General features: G+C 37.9%; 1 protein-coding gene across 1 annotated transcript in view; it reads right to left on the bottom strand.

The window, feature by feature from the left end:
* The window catches only part of LOC136247505 (uncharacterized), a 224,227-nt gene that overhangs the window by 168,286 nt on the left and 34,705 nt on the right, over positions 1-21,236 (bottom strand). Inside the window, exons 4-5 of the mRNA XM_066039228.1 lie at positions 16,631-18,103; positions 386-418 (exon numbers count right to left, since the gene is read on the bottom strand). Of these exons, the coding sequence (XP_065895300.1) occupies positions 386-418; positions 16,631-18,103 (1,506 nt within the window). The remainder of the gene's footprint in view (positions 1-385; positions 419-16,630; positions 18,104-21,236) is intronic.

Below are 21,236 nucleotides of genomic sequence, written 5' to 3'. Positions count from 1 at the left end.
ACTACTCCACCCCACCTTCAATCCCTTTATGAGCACTCACGATACTACTTCACTCTGCCAACTGCTCTGATTTTCTATCTTATTTGATGGGAACTCTACAAGCAACTACAAGCACTGCAAGTAGCTAGTCTGAAAATTAATAAATTGATGTAGCACTTATATACATTTCACATGCATGCACACTTGCTTTGGCAAGCTATAATAGTTCAAAATCTTTAAAATTGTTTATTTTGAAACTTCTAAAGTTTGATTTGGATCAGTTTTCTAAAATCCAGTCACATTAATTTTATTTCATGCATGACCATATAAGTGATTTTCCAAGATTCAGTCACATAATATCTGTACTAATTTACAGTAGATGCATAAAATATATAGTACAACTCACTTGACTTTTCATTTGGAATTCGAGGAATCAAAACTAAATGCATTAGAATATTGATAACATACTACATATAATGTGCATATGCCTAATATTAAAATAAATAATTAAAAATAATAATTCATGGGAATATAGACAGCTGAAAAAAGTAAAGAAACAAGAGTCAAATGAGCCAGCATGTTAAACACACAGAGATTTCTATTTGGACTCAATGGATATGGTAGAAACAAAGGAAAAAACAATAGTTTCTCCATAAATCAGGGGCAGATTAGTACTGAGAATACTTCTGTATAAACGTTTATTTGCATCCAAATAGAAATCTCTGTTTGTTTAAACATGCTGGATTGTGTGACTCTTCTTTCTTTACTTTTTCAGTAATCTCTACTTTCATGTTCATATTTTTAAAATTATTTTTATACTAGTTTATTTAGTTTTTATAAGTATGGATACCTAACATGATAAGTAGAGGTGCTGGTGGTGCTTGATATCAAGTCAGTCATCATGTACATACATTAGTAGTTAACTAATACTATCAATGTTATCAATCACCAATGTATTGTTTCCTTACTATCATACAGTATGATAGTACTGTATATTAGGGACATCGAAGGTGTGGGGGTGATCCGTGATATAATATAACCCAAAAGCCTGCCATATCAAAGCTTCGAATGTTTGAACATTTTACAAGTGAATATTCGAAGGTAAATTTCAATATTCATCCCAGCCCTAATATGAACACGCCGTCGTCAATATGTTCCTACATGGCACTGCGAGCTAACTATAACTGCTACACAGACTATAACAACCCCAGTTCTGATTCCCTGGTGCCAGTTAGAGGCACCGTATAAGGTGGAGTGCTTGCAACAGTTGATCAGTTTTCTGTTGTATTTTTCTCCTAGACAATGGTGGAGCAAACTTATACATTCCGACAAGGAGATTTGTTGAAGTTGGATCTTCAGGTAGACAGAGGTAGAGAGTTTACATCATGGTGCCACCAGTGGGAGTTATATAGCAGTCTATCTGAGTTAGCAAAAGAAGAACCCGGCACACAAGTTGAGGCATTATGCTTTCTTTCTTGAGAGACACCCTGGCTATCGTACAAAGTCTCGACCTGATGGAAGATCAAATAAAGGCACTCCAGGATATTATAGCAGCCATACATGCATACGTAGATGGTCATGTAAATGAGAACATAGAACAGAGAAACTTAGAAGATTTTGGAAGCAAGCGGGAGAGTCATTTGACAATTTTTTCATAGCTTTGTGCGAACTGCTTAAGACCTGCAAGTTCTGCTCATATGCATGTGCAGAGAAGGGTTTGAGAGATCAGATTATTGAGGGCTTACGAGACTCAGACACTATAGAAGACCTGCTAAAAGAAAAGGAACTCACATTAGCAACCACAATCATGTGTTGCCACAGTCATGAAGCAGCTATGAAGCACTGCTCAGATATCACGGAAGTGGAACAGGTATCATTGCAGCAGTACGCGTATGATATCAAGCAAGATCGAAGACTTGTTCTGGCTGTGGAGGACCATGGCACAAAGCAGGCCACCAACAATACACAGCCTACAATCAACTATGTACACACTGCCACAAAGTCAGACATTTTTCCAAGGTGTATCGCAATAGGCAAACACAGCAGCCTCTCCCACTTGCCAAACCTGGAGCTAATGCTATCCACACTGATCATCAACATGCCATTCAGTTGTTCCTGTTAACACAACAACTCACTGAACCAGCCCCCAAAATTAAGGTCCAAGTATCCACAGTCATGGGCACTCATGAGCTCACTGTATTTCCAGATGCTGGTGCAGATATCTGTTCAGCTGGAAGACATCTTAACATTCCTGGGTTTCCATCCAAATAACCTGCTGCCGTCCACAGTGATGCCTAAATCGGTGGACGGCCACAACATGACACTTCTGGGATGCATACCGGTCAGATTTTGTTTGCAACAGCAGCAGTACCATGATACTTTGCACTTCCTCCCAGGAATCACATGGGCTATCATATCATGGAAAGCAGCCAAGGGTCTGGGTATTCTTCCGTACCACTACCCATCACCAGCCAAATAAATCCCCAGCAGTACAGACAACCACCACATGGAGTGATAGCGCGAAGATGGCTGCAGCAGAGGAAATTATGAAGGAATAACTAACAATGTTTGATGGCCAAGTACGGGTGATGGAAGGGGAGCAATTCCATATCAGGCTTCAGGAGGCCCATTTTGTGTTAAAAAACACCACGTGTTGTACCCTTCACATACAGGGACAAGTTAAAAGGACTTGCTACAGCAGCAAGGCATCATTACACCAGTCTCAGAGGCCATACGGTGGTGTGTGCCAATAGTTTTTACCCCTAAGAAAGGTACACAATGTGTTAGGATGTGTCTGGATTTGTCCAAGTTGAACAAATTTGTTGTGAAGGAACATTACATGTTCCCTACCCCAGCTGAAGCTGTGGCTGACATTGCTGCACAGGAGGCCAAATACTTCACAGTTATCGATGCCGCCAAAGGCTGCCATCAATGTCCTTTAGCAAGCGAGAGCGACGAACTTACAACTCTCATTCCCATTATGGGAGATTCACGTATTTGTTGGCTCCATATGGGCTCTCGTCAATAGCAGAGTACTATAATTGTCATATGGCAGAAGTGTCGGAGGGACTGACAGGATATCGCAGAATAGTAGATGATACTTATACTATTTTTGACAAGGATCCACAGCAGCACGTGATTCATGTTAAGCAGTTTTTACAGCGTTGTAAGGAAAGGCAAATCTCTATCAACAAGGAGAAATGGAAGTTCTGTTGTACAGAGGTTACCTTCGCAGGTTTTCGTCTGTCCCCAGAGGGAAACCAGTTGGCCTCCTTAATCACAGCAGCTATTCAGTATCCCACACCCACCACTTGTACAGAACTGCAAGCCTTTATGGGCCTAGTCAATCAGTTAGCCTCAGGTACCAATGCAATTGTTGGGCTTATGGTACCATTTCTCCCACTACTCAGCACAAAAAAAAAGAGTTCTTATGGACAGTAGAGCATGACCAAGCAGTCATGAAGGCTACGGAGTGGCAAGGTTTGGGGTTTGTACTACAGCAGCAGGGAGCAGATGGTACATGGCACTTTGGTACAAGCTGGGTCGTGCTATTTGACAGATACAGCGTCGCAATACTTAGTCATACAATTGGAACTGTTGGCTGTGGTGTGGGCCATATGGAAGTGCACCATGTTTTTGACAAGATTGCCACAGTTTGAAGTGTGGACAGATCACAATCCACTTGAACCAATTCTGAACAGCCACAGACTAGATGAGATAGAGAACCCGAGGCTACAGCACATGCGCATGAAGATCATGGCATTTAATTTTAAGACCATATGGCATAAGGGGGCAACAAACTAGGTCCCAGATGCTTTATCTAGGAGCCCAGTTAGCATCTTTACCCCAGAAGAATTATTGGCTGAGGGCAGTGACCAAGATCTTTCAGCAGCAGAGATCAGAAGTCTCCACCAGAGCAAGACGGAGAGCATTTGTTTGCAAGAATTGTGCGAACAACCCAGAGAAGACAACAGTTTTCAATAGATGAAACAGTATAAATTATTATGTGACCTAATTTTAGAAAACCATCAATATACGCACAATTATCAAAATTTGTTTTATTGGTTCTTTGTTGTCTACAGGAACAGAGGAATGGATTGGCTAAGTTTCAGCTTCATGAGTTAAGAAGTGTGGGAAATACAGCAGTAGACAACCGGACAAGTGAATTAGTCAATATGTACAGAAGACATCGCGAAAATATTCTACAGGGGCTTACATAAACCATCATAAGTTACTAATAAAATGGTGTATGAAGTTGAATTTTTGCTCATTACATTTGCCATGAATTTGTGAATCCACCAAGGTATAGCTTTTGCCAAAGATATTTGTCTGTGCTCCAGAAAGAAGGCAAACTTCTTGAAGAAAAATGGTTATAAAATGGTCATAAATTCTTTCATCACTGCAACATAAACAAACATCTGCAACTCAGAAACCTACCTTTGTATGAAGATGAAACTACGTAACTCCCTATGAATAGGGGAACAATGTCAATTCATCGACTACCAAAGCAATAAAAACTTGCATAATTTTTTTTTCTGGAGCTTGCATTTTTTGCCCATTATTTTTAAATGTGTTTGATTAAAAAAAGTACTATTGTACGTAGATCGACAGTTTTCTAAAATTAGGTCACAATTATGGAATGGTTTCCAGACCACTGACACATGCTACCAGAAAAGACCAAGCCATTTTGGCAAGTCCGCCAACACCTCTCAGTAGAGGAGGAACTGATATTGTATGGATGTAGACTGGTTATACCATGTTCCCTGTGTAGACAAGTATCGTTACAGCTTCACTAGGGTCACCAGGGATCCACAACACTTAACTGTGTACTGGCCAGGCATAGACCATGACATAGACCAAATGATACTAGCATGTAAGCAATGCCAGGACTACCTCCATCACAGCCAAAGGAGCCAATTATATACAAGCCCAAACCACTATGGCTATTTCAAGAGATTGCAGCTGATTTTTGCTACCATGCAGGGAAATATTTTCTCATGGTAGTGAACAGCCACAGGGATTGACCCACAATAATCCTTATAGGAAGGGACATCACAGTCAGCCACATAGTCGCTAGACTCACTGAACTGTTTAGTAGGACAGCTGTTCCAGAAGTGTTCTGGTCAGATAATGGCCCACAGTTTATTGCTAAAGAATTTCAAGCATTTGCACAACATTGGGGATTCCATCATCAAACATCCATGCCACACTATCCCCAAACAAAGGTAAGGCAGAGGCAGCAGTTCAGTCAATGAAGAAAATCATTAAGACAGCATGGAATGACAGATTTCTTGACATGAACAAGCTGTGCAGAGGCAGAGGGAACTGAGGGAATTGGATGGCATAGCAGTTGCACATAAAGGGAGTTGAATGCACAAGCTATCAAGTTTTGTATCCTGTAAAACACCAAATACTTGCTATCGCAGATAAAGCTAAACATGTAATAACAATGGTAATAAGCAAAGAGGCAAACAGCACCCATAATAGCTTGTGATTATAACATTCATGCAATATCACGCATGCAAATAACACGCATACAAATAGTATGCATGATATAACACGCATGCAAATAACACGCAATAACACGCATGCAAATAACATACATGCAAATATCATTCATGCAAATAACACGCATGCAATAACATGCATGCAAATAACATGCATGCAATAACACACATGCAAATAACACACATGCAAATATGCAAATAACACGCATGCAATTACACGCACGCTTTTAAGCAGTGCTCTAAAATTCAGGCTATTATGCTCAAAATTATGCTTTCAAATTCAAGATTATGCTCTATAGTTGGCTGTTTTATTAGAGTATATCAGTCTTTCCTGACTGTTGTATTGGAGTAAGTGACGGCTCTATTAGAGCATCTTGATCTTTTTTTCTGTGATGTGTAAATAATCAGCCAAGAAACAGTAAAAATAATAACATTGCACATTTTCTTGATTTTAAATGCAGTATTAAGGCGTAGTGCACTCATGTTTTGCTGTATTTTGCCACGTATTGCAAATTTAATTAAAGTCTTGAAAATCATCCTATTGTGCTGGCATAATGCTTGATGCTTTTGCTAGCCTATTATGCTCGAAATTATGCTGGCATAATTGGCACAAGCCTACTAGCTAGTAACAAGTCACTCTGTAGTAGGATCAGCTACATTTCGAAGTATCCTGTAGAAAGAAAATCACCCTATAGAAATATCAGTTAGAATCACGTTATTCTTGTAGAGATCAGCCAGAAACAAAATTAATCACACTAGAGAGATCAGCTGGCACCTTGTGGAGTGATCAGCTTGATTAAATCACCCTTTAGAGATTCCAACTACATTTCAGGTCACCCTGTGGAGAGTTCAGCTACAGACAAATCTTTCAGTGGGCAGATGAGCAAATCACCCTGTACAGCATTCAGTTAGAAACAAATCCTGTTATCAGAAATTTGCTGGGCACAAATCACTCTGTAGAGGGACCAGCTTGAAAAACAATGAGAGTTCAGCAAAAAAACGAAGTCACCTGGTAGGTAAATAAGATACCAGTCACCCTGTAGAGCCAAACACCTTGTAGAGAGATCAGCTAGCTTGAAACAAGTCATCCTGCAGCAAGATCAGCTACATCTCAAATCACCCTTTAAAAAGACCAACTTGAAACTAATTACCCAATTGAAGGAAAAAACAAATCATTTTGTAAAGAGATCAAAGAGAATCAAGTCACCCTGTAGAGAGTTCAGCTAGAAACAAGTCACCTTGTAGATAGATCAGCTACAGACAATCCACCCTGTAAAGAAATTGGCTAGAAACAAGTGACCCTGTAGAAATATCAAATCATGCTGTAGAGAAATCAGCTAGAAAAAAAATCACTCTGTAGATAGATCAGCTGGAAACAAGATATTATGTAGTCAGATCAGCTTGATCAAGTCACCTTGAGTGACATTACAAGTCACCCTGTGAAAAGTACAGCTACAAGCAAATCACTCAGTAGACAGTTCAGCTACAAACAAATCACCCTTTACAGTATTCAGTTGGAAAAGACTCACTCTGTAGAGAGATCAACTAGTAACATAAAACCTTGTAGAGAGATTAGCTTGAAACACATCATTCTGTATAGAGATCAGATAGAAACAAGTCACCCTGTAGAGAGTTCAGCTAAAAAAAATGTCACTATGTAGAAAAATAAGCTCCATTTCAAATCACCCTGTAGAAAAATCAGCTTGAACAAATCACCCTGTACAGCGATAAGTCAGAACAAGTCACCCAGTAGAGAGATCAGTTAACCTGTAGAGAGATCAGCTAGAAATAAGTCACTGTGTAGAAAAATCAGATACATTTCAAATCACCCTGCAAAAAGGTCAGCTTGAATCATATCACCCTGTGGAAGGATCAGATATAAGCAGATCACCTTGTAGAGAGATCAGACAGAATCAAGTCATCCTGTAGAAAATTCAGCTAGAAACATGTTACCCTGTGGAAAGATCAGGTACATTTCAAATCACCCAGTAGAAAGATCAACTAGAAACAAATCACCCTGTAGAGAGATCAGATAGAAACAAGTCAACCTGTAGAGATATTTGCTTGAAACAGTTACCCTATAGGCAGAGCTAGAAATAGATTACCATGTAAAGAGATTAGCTAGAAACAAGTTACCCTGTAGAAAGCTCAGCTAAAAACAAGTCACTATGTAGAAGAGACAGCTACATTTCAAATCACCCTGTAGAAAGGTCAGCTTTATATATATACAGTACAGCTAATGGGTAACGTTACATGTACATGCATGATGCACGTGAGGTGTGCTCAAGTAACCCACGTGGATGCAGCAAGGCTACAGTAATGCTAACTTTACTCGAGAGTGTCACGCAAGACCAGATAACAGGTCTCACCTATGGTCTTGGGAGGTGGCGCTGGCTCAGTTCCGCCAGCTGTGAAGTCTCCTATTGCAATGCCTGTGTTGTAGCTAACGAATACTTGGTCACTTAGCTACTGACTTGACCTCGACTCTGTCATGGACTACAGTCAGAACTGTAGCTAGCAGTAGCTACCGTAAACCTAGATGGATTGGTCGCCAAGTAATGCCACAGAACCCCAGTTAGTGCATTTTTCTAATTCATATATTCTTTATCTAGATAGTTAAACGAATGGTTAACCGAAGTTTCAACTCTAGAAGCCAAGAAATTTTGAAGTTACAGCACTACAAAGTGCTAACAGCAAAAAGTCAATTTGTACAGTGATAATAAACTACAGGCATTTAATAAAACAATCATAACATACGGATGTAGTCCTCTACCAAGATGCAACTTGCACCATCAAATTCGCCATGAACAAGTAAATCCATTGCCAGGTAAGTTTTGTCTTCAAGGCCTTTCCTACATCTACTGGGGACTGGTGAAGGTGAACGAATGTGAGAAAAAGCGATAGTGAACCGCTCATCCAACGCAAGGCAGACTAATGCTGATATCTTCTGTCTCCTTGACAGTACTGACACGAAACAAAGCTTTTGGAACTGCTCTTGCTTTTGGGATTACAATGCTACCAAGGTTGTTGGTGTTATCACTTTCCTTCATTGCGAAACAAGCGCATAAGAATTTACGGATTTTTTTTCGTTTTCGTAAATATTCCACCCATTGCATTCTGCGGGCCCAGTGTGTGTTTATTGTATTCTACTGTATAATTAGCAAGCTAGGTTTGCACGAACATAATTATGGCACTGATCACACAATTAATGTTTATGTGTTTTAAGTGCTGTATGAAGTCACTAATCTCAGTGGCGAGTGTTCTCATGTGTGGCGAGTTTCTCGCATGGCTAGTGCATATCCATGCGATATTCCACAGGTATTATACAGTACATTGCAAAAGAATGATCCAGCTAGAAGATATGAGCATCACTCACATGTGTATACTAGCAACATTACCTTTGAGCTGTACTGTATATATATATATATATATATATATTATAGTTATAACACGCTTACGAGGGATATGACTAAAATATACGCACGATTCACGAGAGCGCGCAGCGCTCGAGTGAGAGTGCGTATATTTAGTCATATCCCAAGTAATCGTATTAGTATTATTAATTACCGGTAAAGGCACTGCCTGTATACCGGGTCAACACAAAATTAGTACAATCATAAGATGGCTATACAAAAATAAATCTAGAATTAGTTAAGTGAGAATCTAACAATGATTTAAAACAATTAATTGAATTAGCATTTACAACATAGTCAGGTAAGCCATTCCAGCCATTGAGAATCCTATTAAAAAATATTCAGATCTACATTTTAATCTTGAAAATGATTTAAATAACTTAAATTGATGTCCCCTTGTTATGGTTTTAGTGTAAGTGAAGAAGTTGTGAAAGTCTGAACTAAAATAATTATTTAGAATTTTATATAACAAAATAAGATCTCCTCTTAGTCGTCGATGAGTTAAGGATGGCAATTGTAGTAAGGATAATCTTTCAGAGTAGGATTTATCAGCCAGTGTTGGTAACAAACGGGTAGCTCTTCGTTGGACTTTCTCAATCTTTCTCTGATCCAAAATAAATGGTGGCCCCCACACAGAGTTACTATATTCCAGTGTGGGCCGTACTATTGACACAAACAGTTTCACTAACATATCTGGCTCCAAATATTCAAAGGACTTCCTAGTAATCCCCAAGAGACGATTAGCCTTAGCAGTAATCTGAATGGTATGATCATGGAACTTTAGGTGTTATAACTGTTATATTCTACACCCCAGTTGATGAAAACGATTATAGATTGTAAGTTATAGTGAAACAGCACCTCCTGGAGATGGAAATCAATAGAAATTCTTGATGGATCAGACGTTTTACACTTTTGATAGTGCCATGCCCACATAGTCATCGCTATTAGTGAGTTATCCACGAAGGAGACCGGAGTTCATCGAAACTTGTTCCAGATTCTGAGATGAATAATTGTTGGTTGATTTAGGCGCTTGTTATTAGAGACTTGTTTACCATTTAGATAAGGATTTCGTGGAATGTGTGAAGTTACACCATATATGGTAAGCGTAGCCACAAAGTGTGGTATATCAGTTATATGCCACAGTTTGCCGTGGTATATCAGTTATATACCACAGCGCGGCGCTTTTGATCTCAACCACAGGTGTGGTATATATATATTATATCACCCTGTAGAAGGATGAGTTAGAAGCAATTCACCCTGTACAGAGATCAGATAGAACTACGTTACCTTGTAGAGAGTTCAGTAGAAACATGTCACCCTGTAGAGGGATCACCTACAAGAAAACTACCTTGTATAAAGTTAATTAAGCTATCTTGCAATTCTTTCTGTAGAGTTAGTTAAGTTACAAGTCACTTTGTGGCGAATTCAAGTACGTACAAACTGTTCACCATGTACTATAAGAGTCAGCGTTGGAAGTGGGTGACACCTGTTGACCTACTTGACCCACAAACCAATGTGGATGTGACCCACTTCTGACCCACATGATAGTTTTTATATTTTTAATTGTATTGTAAAATGAGAGATATAAATTAAGATACAATTGAAAATCTGTAATTTGCTAATTGATTGTACAAAAATCATTAAAATTGATAACGTCTTGTCCATGTACAGTTAGATTATCCCTTTTCTAACAGCTTCATAAAAGACAACAGTGGATTCCACAGCATCATCCTTTAGGTGGTTCCTATCTTTCCGTGCAATACGCCATGCCCCACTAAAATGCCTCTCAGACTCAGCACTAGATGCTGGTATGACTAACACTTTCCGTGCCAAACAACTCAAAATCGAAACGTTAAAACTCTGCTGTCCCCACCACAACAAAGGATCAAATACCGACCTCACAGCATCAGGTTGCTGTAAATCTACAACAGTTATAGAGTTGTAACGATGGAACTCTGCATCAACATCAGCTTCAAAATCTGATCCATGGCCACTACTTTTAGTGGTACCAGAAGCCAGATTTCTAAATTCAGCAAATGGGTCATATTTTGCTTTCTTGGTAGATGTTTCATTATCAGGGCATTCTGCTGTGACTGTCATGTCTTCAAGGTCACTAGTGTCTGAATCATCACTGACAAGAATGCCATTAGAATGCATTGCATTCTCCCGTGCAGCTTGTACTGCCTGCTCAAGTAGATTCCTCCGCTCTTTACCATCCTTAACGAATGAAAAAGATTTCAAGGATGGGTCAAGATAAGATGCTGCAACATGCAGGGTAGTTATGTCCATCCACATCTTCTCATCCAAAGCCATGACCAAATTCCTTTTGAGGATACGTTCTGCAGCACAGTCAGTGGTTGGCAGCTCTGACCAGTAATTGCGAAGCAAGTAGTATGCTGGCAAAACAGATTGAAGAGTGACAATGTAAGAATATTCCAAAATATCAAACATTGCCTCAGCCTTTTGCAGTATCTTCAGCACCTCCTCTAATAGTACTATACCTATATTAACTAACAAGTCATCTCTCTTTCTATCCCTCAAAAGTGGCCTCAAAGCATCAAAGCTAGTAAGAATAGAAGAAAACTTGCTAATCAAACTACACCATGGTTGTGTCTTTCCACCACTTCTCAAGGTGGCTGGCAAGTTATACTGTATCCCACCTGATTTCTTAACAAACTTTACAAGGCAATCAGCACATTCATTCAATGAGTACAATTCAGTGCTCTCCCCACAAGACCTTTCCCATCCTGTATTGATAGAGGTGGACAAATGGTGGCATGCACAATTAATGTGACACTTGCAGCTACCATGTTTGCACCTTTATCAGTGGTGCATGGCACATTCTCTGCTTCTAGCCCAGCTTCAATTAGAATCCTATCTAAGGCTACCTGGATGTGGTCAGCTGCCTTTGTCTCAGGAAAGAATTTACAGGCATACATAGCATGTATAATAGCCCATTGTCTTTTATCTGGACCGGATTCCTCTATCCAGAAAAGGTTACATCTAGATATGAGCACTGTACAACACTATCTGACCACAGGTCACTAACAAAGGAAACTGCACCTAGCTTTGATGGACCAGCTATCAACTCTCTAATGCTACCTTGTATCTGGCCAAACGTCTTAACAATATCACTTCGAACTGTTTTACATCCTGCAATAAACTCTGAAGCAGGAACGTGCCCATAATCTGCACCTAAATCTACAAATGCCTGAGCAGTCTTTCAGTGATTCTTGCTCAACAAAACGATATGGCAATTGTGTGGCAGCAACAAGAGTGGCAGTCCGTTTACGAATCAGCATTTTGGTATGTTCACCTACCTTCGTCCCAGTGCATTTCACAAAGCTATCTAGTGTCACTGTCTTCATGCCAGGAACCCTTTTTACAACTTTGCTGGCACAGCTGCTATTACTACCACTCGCAACACTACTATCACTACAAGATGGAGTACAATTCTTTTAATGGTCCAGCATATTCTTTGTGCCTAGTGATTTTTCTTCTCCATTTGCCATTCTTTCATAAAGAAGACAGGACTTACACACACTACAACAAGCAACACCACGTACTTGCTCATTCTTCACTGGATCCCAAACAAGACGAAACTGGTCCCAAGCACGACTGCCCTTTGACTTCTTGTTAATTTTAAGAACCAACTCTCCCGACACCACACGCTTTGTAACAGTTTGAGGAGATATAGTATCACACAGTTCAGAATGAACACCAGCAGATGGCAGCTCAGATGCAATGTTCAACAGTGCCGCTCTTTCGCACAAATCTGATGCTCGACCAGAAGCCATATTTCAAGTTCACGTGATCTAATTAATTATCCGGGTCACATCCGGATAATTTATTTCGCGGATGAGACCCACTCGACCCGGTAAAAAGGTGACCCGAATGACCCGGATTTCCCAGGTTATCCGGCCCACTTCCAGCGCTGATAAGAGTACAGCTACATTATGAGTTTCCCTGTTTCAGCTACAAACACATTTCCCTGTAGAGTATTCGCATCGAGTTAATGATTAATCAACACAAATATTTTTAACTGTGCATGTATAGCTAAATAATTAAACAATATAATTTTCTCCTTAATAATTGTCATTCCTATAGAAAAGAAAACGGCAAGTTAAGTAGGGACCATGGCACACCAGTAAAACTACTGACAAGAAGTGTTGTATCCCTACTGTGCATTTCCATTATGGTATCTTGAGCACAGTAGGGACAAAACACTTCTTTTTGTTTTAATGTGATTTAATATCATGGACTATTCCAGCTTGTTTCAGTAATGTGCTATGGTCCCTACTCTAGTTGAAAATTCCTATTTTTTTGTTTACTTGTGGTTATGAGGCGATGAACGACAGTAAGATGCATTACTATTGCACATGTTTTACTTTAATTGCATTTGTACTCATGTGTATTATGATAAATATTATATAGTCTGATAATTTTACTGGCAGAGCAAACAGAATTTGTCGTAAAGCGATAGAAGCAACCACCGTCTTGTCATGGATCATTTCATAAACAGGTTTGCATGTTTCCTTACCGAAAAGTCATTTATATGGCTAGTTTTAGCCTCACCGTAAACCATACTTATCATTAATCCTTGCTACATCACAACTAGAAGCATGAGATGGATGCTTCGAAAGTTACAGTGCTTTGTAATTTTGAATTGTCACGCATACAGACAAGTACTTTTGGGGATAAAAACTACATAACTTTCCCTCATATGTCTTTCTTCATGTCCATGACCTATTTTTAAATGCATATTGCAATGTTAACATTAGCGTCTTTTAGGTTCACTTTGCCATTGATCTTCTGACTTAGTCTCTGCAAGGGTAAAAACAACATGTTAATATGTGTTGATAAGTATCCTACGTATTTATTCACATTAACATGTTCATTTGGAAACCTTATTATTTACATTATATTAACCACAGTATATTAAGAGCAGCAATGTTGTTGTGTACCACAGGGTACTCAACTTATTGTGATCACCTAACTGAAGCCATATAACTGCTACCCCAGCGTGTTACCTACGCATATGTTGCCTATAGTTGGATATATCAAAGCTGTGTAGTACAAAGTATACATTCAATAGTAAGGACACAATACATTGGTGTTTAATAGCACTGAAAGTATTAGCTAACTACTAATATACGTGATGACTGACTTGATACCGAGTAATATCAAGCACCACCAGCACTTCTAATTATCATGTTAGGTATCCATATTTATAAAAAATAAACAAACTAGTGTTAAAATAATTTTAAACAGGTTGATGTTGTGCTACTTCTAAAAACCAGGCACTCATGCAATTAATACTATCCCATTCTAACTAAATTAATCAGCCATGTATATAATTTAGTTTATATTCATGTTATACACCTATAGTTATTATTAATTCAAATATATAATTAGAATTTATAAATATTCTAATCTAGCACATTTAAAAATAAATGAATTATTTTGTAATTTGGTAATTACATTGCTATGCACTGCTAAGAAAGCGTAACTATAACAAACCACTTTAAACTGCAAATTATACACAGAAGTATCTTCTCAACTGTTTTATAGTGTGTCTATCATTTATTCTCATGCAAATTGTATAGAGAAAGCCTTGAGGCTGCCATTTATTTTCGTTTGCGTAAGTTCGGGTAACACCCTTCTTTCAACCCGAAGGATACGCTATCTCTGGTAGCCTAAGAGGCCTTTAGTGTTGTTATAAAGTTGTTAAACTTCTAAAAAACCAAAAGGGAAGACCGTTCAAGAAGTATATGAAGGGTCACCATACCCATGTTTCAGACCACCGAGAAGAAACCACCTCAAAACAAAGTTTATGTGTGCAGAAGCTTATACAGACTTAATTTAGCTTTCAATTCTTATATGCTAGCTGCTTTTTATCATCTTTAACGTTTTTACTCACGTCGGTGCATACGGACAAACAAACATAAGTAGGTAGGTACACGCACACACACGTTTTTACGAAAACAATTTCAGCAAACCAGGCGCATGCCCACAGGGCATATGCCTGGTTTAAAAATCAAAACATGAGAATAAAGATCGCTGATAAAAGTAAAGAAACAAGTTTCAAACAAGCCAGCATGTTAAACACACAGAGATCTCTATTTGGACTCAAAATAAAGATTTATACTGAAGCATTCTCAGTACTTATCTTCTCCTAATTTATGAAGAAACTACTGTTTTAAACCAGGCGTGCCCCACAGCTGGCCAAAAGCCGGCTGTGGGCACATGTGTGGTTCACTGAAATTGTTTTCGTAAAAAAACGTGTGTGTGTGTGTACATATCTACCTATCTATGTTTGTCCGTACGCACCCACATGAGCAAATCCTTTTAGTGGATCAACCTATGAAATTAAACACTAAAAAGCTTGTATTAAACTTGAGGATAGGTAAAGTTTGCACTGAGGTGGTTTCTAAATATGGGTGTAGCAACTCTCTACACACTTCGTGAACTACCTTTTTCCTATTGGGTTCTTCGTGTATCTAACTACTGAAAAACACCATAGCAGGCCTCTTAGACAACTAGTATCTCTTTGACTCAAAAGGGACGTGTCTTTATACATGCAAACAATAATGAAGGGTAGTATTGAAGTTTTGTAGAAGAATTTGAGCGAAAAAGCTATAGACAAACTATAAAACAGTTGAGAAGCTACTTATGTGTGTAACGAGTTGTTAAAAGTGGTTTGTTCTAAATGCACTTCCTAAGCAATGCATAGCAACTTAATTAGAGAATTACAAAATAATTCACCAATTATGAAATCCGAAATTACAATAACTGCATAATTACAAAACAGAAGCTTTGTTAAAATATGTCTCCAGCTATGCAACTAGCACCTGTTTTTAGAAGTAGCACAACATCAACTTGTTTCCTTAGTTTCTACCATATCCACTGAGTCCAAATAGAGATCCCTGTGTGTCATGCTGGTTTGTTAGACTCTTGTTTCTTTACTTTTTCAATGATTTCTATTCAGATTTTTAAATTTTTAAAATTATTTTACACTAGTATTATATGTGACTGGATTTGCGAAAAGGTACCTTTTCCACACATTTGACATATCAGCAAACAAAATAATGTAACATTTGACTCCTTATACCAATTAACTTGCTCTTAGTATCAAAATGTAGCCAGATACTGTGGCTACATTCTTTGAAATTTTCAAGCAATTATATGCAATGATCAAAAAGTTATGAAGCTTTGAAGTCCAAAAAATGGGTCAACTTTTGTGTGTGAAAAAGGTACCTTTTCGCAAATCCGGTCACATATTAAGGTGGAATGTTTAAATGAAGCTACCATGATGATTTTGAAGGATTGCATAAATGACTCACAGTAGTGTCACTATTCTGTTGTTGGCAGCATGCAATTTGCATTGTGATCCACTACTTTGAACAGTAACTTATAATATGTATGAAACTATGGTCACAATACTAAATTAAATTGTAACTGGGCCTGCGAAAACAGGGCATGTGGGCACATGACCTACTTTTTCAAATTTCCTGGACTCATACCTTTTTACACAAACATGCTATGGCAATGAAAATTTTAACACTTAGTAAGCATTTACTTGGCTTTATGATGCAAGTTACAGAATGCAACTATTCTGTTCCAGAACTGAGATTTGACCTTTAGTGTGATGGGGTATAGTTTGTGCCCACATGCCCTGTTTTCGCAGGCCTCGTCACAATTATGTATGGTATGGTTGATTGCTTACTGTACCTTTAATATGAAGTGGCCAATCTTCAAAACAATCATCATGAAGTGTTTTATATAGTGCATTTCGTATCTTGGAGTCAGCACTGAGCTTCCTTACTAGCCTGCCTATATGTTCTTTAAAGAAGTCTTTAAATGCAGGACGTTGCCCAAGTGTGAGTGAAATATATATTGAAAACACATTACAGAATTGATTGTCATAAAACTTATTTGCAATAAAAGACAATTCATCACTTTGTGATAAAAGAGTTAAGGAATAAGCTGCAAGAAACTCTTGCATTGAGTAATTCATAAAGTAAAATGTTAGAGTCATTCCTGTGCCAGTAAAATGTTTCTCTGCTTGTAGCAATCCAAATCCATTAATAGCACCAGGTATACTGGTAATGTTAGGACAGTATTGTTTAATATCTTCCAGTTTGAAAATGTATTGATTTTCACTGAATGCATTTAGAGACAACTTTGCTAATTGTTGTACTGTACTCTTACCAGGCTCTCGCAGGTTGGTTATTTTACCACCATCATTAATTTCATGACCATGTTTGGCAATATGTTTTGAAACAGTTAAACAAATAAGGTTCTCATACAGGTGATATGGACTATGAGGCAACTTCTTTGCAAAATACACTAACGCATCTATGTTAAATGGCATATAACATAAGGAATATATAAATGAATGACATTCAAGATACTTCAAAAGTTCTACTGAAACTGTCTGTGATTCATTGCTCAGTGCTTTTTTAAAAAACCCTTTTCGGTGCTTTTTACTGACTCCCAGAATGTCTATAGTCTCACATACAAAGTTTATTGAAGCATGTGGACGAGATGACACTATCACACCACACTGGGGAAGTTCTAAACGATTAAGAATGTGACAAATGAGACCGTCTTTATGTAAATTTTCATGAAGCTCATCATAGCCATCAAAAGTGAAAAGCAGATCCTTCCCATCATTCTGCTGAAAGTATTTAACACAATGATCAATATCTTGAATACTTGCACTGTCATTTCCACAGCAATGTTCAAAGAGCTCCTTAATTGACTTCAACTGACATAATGCAGGATTGCATAGTGAAACTGACAACAACACTTTGAAATTTAATAAGATTTTTTTATTACTCCATTGTAATGCAATTTCATTTAACAGCGTAGACTTTCCTATACCAGGAGCACCATTTATCAATATAATCTTTGAATTATCATTCTGTTCTACAGAAGCCAATGCTTCTGCAATGTCCTCAGTAACTCGACCATAATTAATTATACTTGAAGGGTAATCTGATGTTAAAAGTTTATCTGTTTGCATGAGCATTGCAAGTTCATCTCTCTGCTTCTCAGTTATTTGATCTTTACAACACAAAAATGTAAGTGGTATGTACTCTTTAATTTGCTCTGTTGGCCACAATTTATAGTCATTCTTAAACTGTGCTTGGGAATTAACCTTAGCCACTTGTTCAAATATCACGGAAACTGCAGTATCACCTACATATTTAAAAAAATGAATAAGAATACATTAATGTGTGACCAGTCAAGTGATATGTGTCATGAAGTTTTAATAATTAAAGCAATTGAGAAAATAACTGTTATAGTTTTGTTATACTGCACACTGCACCTACTGTACTCCATGTTGAACACACTTGGATAGAACCATGTTAAGAAAATACAACACTATGAGTATATTTATAAGAAAAAACAAAACCCAACTTTCATGCATACCATGCTTTCTTCTCGAATTGGAATCATTTTTATACTGTAACACCTAGCACCTTCAGCACCTCACATACCAAATTTGGGCAAGGTTGCCTAATGCAATTGCAAACTATGAGCCTCCAAAATTCAATTTAATTTCTTCATTTTGTTTTTTCCGTTTTAGGGGGCATAGATTATTCTTTTCGCATGTTTTACAAAAAAAAACAACATAAAAATTAATGCAAATACATAGCAAATAGGCTAACACAAATGTGCTCTACAATGTATACGCATAAATACCTTAAATACTAGCTAAAGCACCGCCGTGTGTAAAATATGGAAATAAAAGCATGAGGGTGTGGGTGAGACACTACTATAGCATGAGGCGAAGCCAAGTGCTATATTATGCTCAAAACCAAGCCTCAGTACTATTATTTTCATATTGTACAAGCGTAGTGGTACTTTAATTGGTTTAGAGCGCTGTCTTGTTGTCTTGCTTGGAGCGTTCATTTTGTGAATTCGAACTGTGTTGGCTGTCAGCCATCAGTCTATCAGTACGTGTCTATGTAGTACAGTTGTGGTAGTAATACAAGCAAATGGTATCTTTTTGGCTACTTTCGCTGATTAGAAATGCTACGCACATGATCTTGATTTTCGTATTTATTTTCCAATCAATGCATATCTGTTCTTTAATTTCCATAACTGTACTTTATTGTGATGCAAATGGAAAATGTAGCATACTTGAATGGGTTAAGGAAAATAGAGCACTACTTTTACTTTGATCTCGCCAATGCAAAGTCATAATACTGTATAAGTGTAGAACTGTTATGACAAGAGTACATATCCACCCACTTGTGGTTATTAGATGAATGAAAACAAATCTGGTATGAATTTATGAGCCTGAAAAATCTAGGCATGTGGGCACACACTACCATTCATGTCCAAGTTTGCCATTGAATTTCCATTGTCTTAAGTAGGATGTCGCTGTGCCTGTTGGACAGACGCATCCTAAGGAACGTTCCATATGTCCCATCATTGCAACTCAATTCTAATGTCCATTCTATCCTTTTGTTCCCTTATAGGACTGAATGGACATCCTTTGGATTGTCCCATATGTTCCACCAATACAACTCTTATGTACTTGTCTGTCCTATCCTTCTGTTCCCATATAGGACTGGGTGGACATCCTTAGGACTATCCCATTTCTCTCACCAATACAGCATAATCCTACTTGTCCATCCTATCTTTTTAGTCACATATAGGATTGAGTAGACATCCTTGGGATTGTCCTATATGTTCCACCACTACAGCTCAATCTTACCTGTCCGTCCTATCCTTTTGGTCAGAAAAAAGCAATGAAACTAGATAGGTTGCCTATGCTTGAAGATTTATGTACATTTAACCTGTAATTCAGTCATGGGTAGCTATACACTGAATGAACTAGGAATTACGTAAATTTCCAGTAGTACATCACATGCAGGAAACTTCCTTTTTTACTACTTTTTATGTTTTGATCCCTAATTAGAACAATAATTCCTTGTACTTGTTGTTTTAGGAATGTTCTCTAACTTTTGTATCTAGCTTTGTACAGGTACCTTTGGTGAGTTACAGTAATTGTATTGGTGGGATATATAGGACTGCCTTTATGGGACCAAAGGATAGGATGGACAAGTAGAATTGATCTATATTGGTGGGACAAATGGGACAGTCCTAAGGATGTACACCGAGTCCTATATTGATCCCTAATCAAAATTAAAGTCCAAAATTTCTTTGTACTTATTTGTTTACTTTTTTGTAATATGGGTAAACCCATGCATACTGCATTAAAAGAAAATCAACCTTATTGTTTTCAGCTGAACAGTTGTCTCAACCATCAATTACCAAAACAGTGAAGCTAGTGGCCATTACACTTCATTTCAATATTCCGCTATATGGATTACAAACTTACGAATGAAGAACACTACAAGAAGGACTTCTGTAGTCAATCCAATCAAAATAAAACTCAGATCATTCCTGTTACAAACAACAGGAAACTATCATGTGGTGCTACCATGAATTGACATCTTGCGTGCACTGTTAGCAATGATAATATGTGACTGTCTCAGCAAAAACCCGACTTGTTCGCACAAGCATGCGTATTGAGAAAAACGAAATTTTAAAATAATTCATAAAACTACGCATGCTACAAAGAAAAATACGCAAGTTTTTATCGGGCCAGTATTCGAAGAAGGAAGACTTAAATCGATTAAAACGACATACCATCTTATTCGCCTGCTCATGGAGAATTCGAAAATCTTTGTTTCATTTCTGTACCTTCAATGGTATGCATGTCATGTGCGTTTGTTTACGATGCGGTAAACATAAACAATATCGTTATCGTTTCTTCTACCAAACCGCTTTCACATCCATATGCGCAAGTGTCTACAGGGCTGCTGATGTACTGATCCATGGTGAACATTTTAAGCCAAATTGCAACACTGTATACTAATCCAAATGGAAGTTATGACTGCAAATGTAAGCGCCTGTAGTTTATTTTCAGTATATGTAGTCACTGTACAAATCGATTATCTTACTCTTCCTACTGGTTAGTGCTATAATTTCAAAACTATACACCACTGAAGGCTGAAACTTTGGTAATCCATTCCTTAGACAATGCTAATAATGCTTAGTAAATAAAAAAAAATTTAATTGTGCGAACAAGTCGGGTTTTTGCTGAGACGGTCACATATGTGACTGGATTTTAGAAAATCACCCTTATGGGTGCAATGTTGATTCAGAGAAAAACGTATTTTAATAATTGAAAGCTTTCTTACTCACCAGCCTTGGCAGCCACACGTTTGGATTTTTCAGCTTGGCTGTTTTGGATTAGATTTCACTTCTTTTTGTATTTGTATACCCCAAAGCCAGCCTATGGCCGGCTTTGGGG

The sequence above is a fragment of the Dysidea avara genome, chromosome 2 (assembly GCF_963678975.1).
Source record: "Dysidea avara chromosome 2, odDysAvar1.4, whole genome shotgun sequence".
Taxonomy (NCBI): Eukaryota; Metazoa; Porifera; class Demospongiae; order Dictyoceratida; family Dysideidae; genus Dysidea; species Dysidea avara.
The sequence above is the reverse complement of the archived record's forward strand: the minus strand, read 5'-3'. Positions and strand labels throughout refer to the sequence as shown.